The sequence below is a fragment of the Herpailurus yagouaroundi genome, unplaced genomic scaffold, assembly GCF_014898765.1.
Source record: "Herpailurus yagouaroundi ecotype Mexico unplaced genomic scaffold, PumYag 67738, whole genome shotgun sequence".
In the NCBI taxonomy this organism is placed as follows: Eukaryota; Metazoa; Chordata; class Mammalia; order Carnivora; family Felidae; genus Herpailurus; species Herpailurus yagouaroundi.
Window position 1 is genome coordinate 1 of NW_024420534.1, and position 6,742 is coordinate 6,742.

Below are 6,742 nucleotides of genomic sequence, written 5' to 3' on the forward strand. Positions count from 1 at the left end.
TAGTCAAATAACTTTCAACAGGGCAGCTCAAAGAGAAATCAGGAAATCGTCACCAAAACAGCCATTTCTCAATACACATGAGGGGTAAACTCAGCATCTCATTTCAGATAAAAATTAAAATGAGAGCGTCAGTTGGTGGATAACATCAAACAACCCTCCACAGAAGAGCATGGGTGTGTGTCTTCTGACTCCAGGCAAATTGTTCCGTCTTTCAGCTTATCTATAAGCTGCCTTCCACATGGGAGCCGGTATTATGTAACTATTTCTGAATGGAACTGAACTTGACTGATATTATATTAATGAGTAAAGGAAAACTATGGGCGTTTAGCAGTGAAGCCGCAGAGTTGCACTGATAACATCAGAGGACGAAGCTATTTGGAGCTTGGATTCAGGAATGTAGGTCTACAGTTCACAACAATAAAAAGAAAGGAACATTAAAAATAGTCAATAAATGACCTTCTCCTCAAATAAACTAAAGTCTTCACATTGAGTCCGGGTGGGAAGAAGGATCAGGCCCCTGTCCTGTCATCCTTTCCAGGCTCTTCAGACAGGGGGATGCTAGAGGAGGTGGGAGGGTCACAGTCAGAGGAGGGGCATGAGCTCCAACAGTCCCAGGGACACGTGCCTCACTGCTTGCAGTACCAGAGGAGAACACCCTTCTGTCACCCCTTCAGACCACCTGCTGTCCTTAGTGTTTGCGGTTCTGTCCAGGACACACGATGATCACCCACAGGAAAAGGCTTTGCCGCAGAAATTAGGCTGCTGCACATCACCACATGCCTTTTACCTCTCCTCGCAGGGTTCTGTTTCTCTGGACTTCCAGGCATTGGTCTCCGCCTCCTGTGTCTGTCAAGCAGCCTCTTTCCTTGCATCACATCCAGTCTTGGATACAGAAAAAGAATGGACTTCTATCAGAGTTGCAACGCCACGCCCTCTGACTAGACACTAAACAGCACCGCTGTCATCCCTCAAAACACCCATAGAAACTCATGTCACGCTCCCACACCTGTATTTCAAGTGGGCGACCTCCCGGCTCTGCTCCGCCATTTTCCTCTCCCAGATCTGAGTCCTGATCTAGGGGAGAAAAACATATCCACCTGCAGTCGTGCCAGACTGGGAACCAGAGAGAGAGAGGAGGAAAAAAGAAAACACTTACCCAGTTTTTCCGAGCATTACGGTCATAAACTGCGACCTGAAAAAGCGACAATGAAAAGTCCGTGTTTAGGAATTCCAAGGGCCACTACACTCAACCACATGAGGTGCTAAGGGTTCACTATGTCAGGCAGAACTCACGTTACCTGGTGTGTGAAGGTGCGTTCTGCCTTCTGCAGCTGTTCTCGTGTTTGTTCCATTTGCTGTCTGTGAGATACAATTGTTTTCATCAAATAAGGCCTAATATTAGGTAGGATTGTAAATAATCTGCTCATGTTCCCGTCATCCTCATATCTTCCCCCAATACAATTTATCCTTTCACATGAAACACTTTTCACACAATTCTAAATGTACAGAACCAAAGCTATTGTTCCATCCTCTCCTTACTCATTATTCCATGCCCGTAGGGTTCAGAGGTCATAGAATTCTTTTCCATTTGCAATCTTGCCCTAATTCATCATGTGACAAGTGACTTTCATCATAAAGCCAACATAAAGTTCTATTCTCCTTTCACTTGTGTACTCACCAGGTTTCCTAGGGTTGCAAAGACCAGGACCATCAGATGGTACTACCTTTTGATGGATATGATTTCATCCTATGACACACTGCTTTCCTATAGATTATGACAACTGACACCACCCCTCAGGAACGTTGGCATGGATGAAGTTTCTACATGGGCAGGTCAATGCTGGAGACCCAGAAATGTTTAGTAGCTTAATTGTTTTGTTCTTTCTAATACTTATCTTTTCCTATCTGTTAATTCTCTACGGATATGTCCTCTGAATTTGTGTTTGTATTACTATATTCATGGAGTCTACCCATTGTACAAAGGTTAGAACTAAGAAACGAACAGGGGTTTCATGAGCCGCTGCTAATTAGTATCTGAACTCACTTGCACTTGTGTATGTCCCTTGTAGCTATTTTCAGATTTTCCTCTGCAGTTGCCGTCTGATTCTTCATTGCCACTAGTTCACACTTTGTCATATCCAGATTCCTAAGATGGGAAAGATATATACATAGTCCAGTAGCCAAGGTCCAGAAATTCTGCCTTTTTCCTTCTCAGCTCTCTTACAGCCTAGATTCAAATATCCCTATCCCCTCCCCCAACGATGCACAGACTGACAACACAGTCAGAGAAATGAAGACCCCATTTAATGTTAAAGAAAATTCAACCTCCGTCTGCTGCCAAGTCGCCTACAATCAGAGCTGCCTTTCTAGTCCTCTGCTTCTACCCCTTCATCGTCAAGCCATCAAATAACATTGCACCTTGTGCCTTCCCAGAGTTGGTCTTTTGTTTGCGATGGAGAAGGCCTATTTCAGGTCAGTGTGAAAACCTGTGCCTGACCAACTGTACCCATTAGGATGAGGCAGGGGATCATCATTGCCTTACACCTCCATGGGGCAGTGCACTGAATCTCAGTCCAGAAGTTGTATCCTGACACAGACACTGAGTATGAAAGACAGCCTTCCAGGATATGGCTTCACCAGCATTGCAAATCACTCCCATACACCACTAAGGTTCAGGAGTGCAACCCCTGCCCACTCTTTCAAAGATCCTGGTGGAGGGAAAGGCCAATCTTAGAGTGGCAATATATGCTGAAATATAACATGGTGTGAACTGTCCCACAGTCAGGCTCTTATCTTCAGGAAACAGATTTCAGATGGAAAACTATCAACTTCATGGAGTCAGTCTACTTTAACAAGACTCAGTTCATTGACAGTGAAGGCAGCAAAGGGAAATGCTTAGAAAGGCTGGTTTGCTGTGTTGCCCTCAGACTATTTTGTCCATGGTGTTGCTTTAAAGGGTTTCAACTTGGCACCGGATGTACTCAAGAATCACATGCAAAACTGAAAGACTGTTAGTAGTGGACACAAAAGCACTAGACAGAGAAAGCTACGTGCATTTCCTTCTGGCCTCTCAGGTAGTCCTTCAGCAAATGTTTTCTGGGGTGGCTGTAATGTAGAGGCTCTGTTGTAAGGGGGTGAAGATAGAAAGGTGGTCAGGGTGCTCTACCTGCTCCCACAAAGAGCTTACAAATTAACAAAAACAACATGCCAGTGAGACAGAGCAGGCTCCACCCCGGGTGTGGAAAGGACTAACAAGAGCTGAGTCTCCAGGGAAGACAAGGAAGCATTTCCTTTTCAATGTGAATGAGGGGCTCTGAAGGCCCTCCTCCTGAGAACAAAAGGAAATACTGGACCAAAGAAGAAACATGCACCTGGTGCACCAAATTTCTAATGAACCCATGAAGACACACTTCATACGAGTCTCACTTGCAGACTGGATGAAGAGATGCAGTACTGATGCCATCCCAACCCACAGTCTAGAAAGAAACTCCCATGGTTTCTGCAGCAAGGTAAGTCAATGTTTTCCCTAAATATTTTTGACCCAAGTCTGGTGCTGAACAAAGATCACCTAATTCCCGGCTGATAAGACAATGGGATGGGATTGAAACCTATAGGCCAATGTAAATGGATCCAGAGGGGATCCTGTTATCAGTGTGCTTAATGCCAGTATCTTCCCTCTTCTACCCCAAGTACATGACACAAGAATGTGTGACAAGCACTAAGGACAGAAAGGAAAATGCAGGTTATAGGAAGCAAGGTAGGAAGGGCAGGCACAATTATCCTGAATGCATTTGGCAAAAATACTCTGGATCCAATTCTAGAAGAAATATATTTATCTATAGCGGCCACCACATTCATTCATACAACAGTACTCAGGACCATTATCCCATGAACGTCTTACTTTGCTGTAGCCATTTTTCTTTCTTCATTGGATTCATCAAGGACGTCTCTGCTCTCCTTCAGCCTTTTGGCTGTTTCTGCCCTGATTGCTTTAATAGAACTCACAGCATTACGAAGGTCTTCCACGGCTTTTATCCTTGCTGTAAAAAAAATGGTTATTTTGTGCATGTGCATATGGCCTGAGACTTGGTTTTGGGGTGACAGGAAAAGGGCAACTAGTGTGAAGGCAAGAAGGCATTCTTTCCCTTGCCAATGCAAAGTCATTGCCACCATATGGGGATTTCTCCCCAACAGACAACATACCTTCCAGTGCACGTTTATTGGACCTCCAGGCTCTCAGTTCCTCCAATTGACCGTTTGCATCTTCTGACTTTAGGACAGATATGAGAAAATACATTCAAGAAATAAGGATCGCACAACAATGTGAGTGCAACAGGACTGTGCATGGCAACAAAGAAAGATCCTGGGGCATAAATACAACAAGGAGAAGGCAAAGAACATGGAAAATAGTTCCAGTCAAAGGGCTCACAAATGGCTTTCTTAGGAGAATATTCCTCTATGCACACTGAACATTGTTGAGCATTAAGAGAAGAAGGCAGTATACAATTTGCTATTGCCCTTCATCTCTCAACTCTCTTGGGGGATTTTCTCCATATCTTGGAGGGCAGGTCTGAATGATGTGGTAATGTCCTTGTTGTGAAAATAAAAGATACTTCCTAGTCCTTGAAATAGCAAACTCCTCATGGTGGTCCTAGTGACATGCCAGCTGTGCAGATGGAGGTTTGTCTCCCAGAGGCCCACTCTCTACTATGGTAAACAGCAAGCAGATATGCTATGCTCACCTCACCCAGTGAACAAAAAGCCTCCAAAGTCAAATGACAGTAAAAGCAGCCAACTCTTAGCACTTCCTGATTCTTAACATTCCTCTCTCTCTCTTTCTGATTGCAAGGTAACATGTGCACTTTGAAGGGTGTCATTTAAAATTTTATTGAAGTGCTCAACTTTTCTGATGTTCTCCTTCAACAGAACATGTTGAATGAGTCATAACAATTCCTTAATTTTACTTGTGTTTTTAGAACGCAATCCAGGCAAAGAAAGGATTCTTACTTTCAACTTCAGAGCTTCAGCAGAGTGAATGTTACTTTCTCTCTTAGCTTCCTGAAGATGTATCTTTAATTCATTGATGTATATACAAAACATATGAAAAAGGAATCAGAATTCAAAAATAGCATCGTGGTAGATAAGCCTATGTCTGATGTGTGACTCCTTTCACAAATAAAAAGGTAGTTTTTTATTACATTTGTGAAGCTTGTCTTGAATTGGAAGTATTCATAGAACACATGAAATAGGTCAGTAGGATGAACTACAAGAGGTAAAACTAATCAAATGAAGTCACAAGAAATATTTGAAAGGGCAATGCTACCTTCTGTTCCCACGTGGATATTGCTTCAGCCAGCTCTGTGTTTTCTTTCTCCAACGTGTTGATCTTTGCAGTTTTTTGCTGTAAATTAACTAAAATGGGATAAAACAATTTTTAAGGTTGTTACCAAACCAGTGACATCAAATAATCCCACTGTATTAGCAGCACAGACACATGATCTGACACATGGGTGTAATTAACTTTTTAGCTTTCTCATCGTGCCTAAAGAAAGCAAGTTTCAGCAGCATTTTAAACCCAAGAAACCTCATTTCACTGACATTCCTATACATGTAAGCTCTAGAACACCGACTCCTCTAACAGACACAAAGTGCAAACTCCTCTTACATTGGCCCAATGTGAGAGCTCTCATGCCCTGAGGTCATTCTTGTCATCACCACCACCGCTGCATTTACAGTGATGAACACCAACCAGTCTTTGAGGGCTTGTTAAGTGTCAGGTAGCCACCTTGCCTCTCAACAGACAGCACCACAGAATCACCAGAGTCCATGGGGTCCGCGCAGAATAGATTGCCCCCCATTTGCATCAAGTTCACTTTTCCCCTGGCATGAATGGCTCCCTCCACCTCAGACTCAAAACCTTGGTTTAACCCTCTCCTGTGACACACACCCTGCCTGGCAATACCTGGCTTCTTCTCTAAGCTTAGGCTTCTTGACAGACTCAAAGAGGGTTTTCTCATCTTCACATCTCACCAAAAGCCAGGTCATGGCAAAGTACTCACTCCACACCTCAGGCTCATATCATCACTTCTGTCCTAATCATTTCTAGGCAAAATTACACTCATTCTGTTCTCCTTCCTCCTGTGATGTTTTCCTCCCCTGGTCTCTTGTCTTAAGAGAGGCCAATCCCTTCACATTGTCACTTAGCCTCTAACAGGAAAGACAAAGATTTTCAAGAGTTAACAAGTCAATTAGACATCAGAAGTCACCATATTTATCCCTAGTTAAAAAATGAAAACCCACACCAAACACGAGTAATGAAAAAACATTACAAAGACTACTCAAACCTAAAATCTTACCTGGATATACTGGAGGCTCTGTCTGAGAGAGGAAGAAACAAAATTAAGTTTGAGGTCAAAACATAGTAATAGTAAAAACTTATTCTTCCTGATAAAATACTGAAAGGTCATCCAATGAAATCACAATGATCATTTTGTTCAGTATAATGAATTCATAACATTAATATAATAAAAAAGTAGAATTTCATATTTAGTTCATGATTCTTTATAAACCATTTCTGATAAAAGCATAAAGATTCAGAGCTTATTTTGACCAAAAGATAGATTTACATTATATTAAATAAATATCAAAATATTCAATTCTGTCAGTGCATAATGCGGACAGTTTTAAAAATACATAAATAAAATATTTGTCTGATTTTTTTTCTCTTGCAGTCAAACCCAAC

The 6,742-nt window shown here is 42.3% G+C and overlaps 1 protein-coding gene across 1 annotated transcript; it reads right to left on the minus strand.

Annotated features, from left to right (window-relative positions):
- Window positions 1-656: 656 nt before the first annotated feature.
- Window positions 657-6,375, minus strand: LOC121025870 (transport and Golgi organization protein 1 homolog). Its single transcript, XM_040468630.1, has 10 exons — window positions 6,357-6,375; window positions 5,324-5,412; window positions 5,008-5,070; window positions 4,204-4,270; window positions 3,902-4,040; window positions 2,045-2,146; window positions 1,299-1,359; window positions 1,157-1,192; window positions 1,007-1,074; window positions 657-882 (listed from the first exon to the last, which is right to left on the minus strand). Exons 5-10 carry the CDS (start codon window positions 3,913-3,915, stop codon window positions 663-665), a joined length of 501 nt encoding a protein of 166 aa, XP_040324564.1. The 5' UTR covers window positions 3,916-4,040; window positions 4,204-4,270; window positions 5,008-5,070; window positions 5,324-5,412; window positions 6,357-6,375; the 3' UTR covers window positions 657-662.
- Between the last annotated feature and the right edge of the window lie 367 nt (window positions 6,376-6,742).

Coding starts and splice junctions, on each gene's coding strand:
- LOC121025870 (XM_040468630.1), bottom strand. Junction 1,360..2,044: donor AGGGACATACACAAGTGCAA/GTGAGTTCAGAT, acceptor TGTATCTCACAG/ACAGCAAATGGAACAAACAC. Junction 883..1,006: donor GTCGCCCACTTGAAATACAG/GTGTGGGAGCGT, acceptor TCTGTATCCAAG/ACTGGATGTGATGCAAGGAA.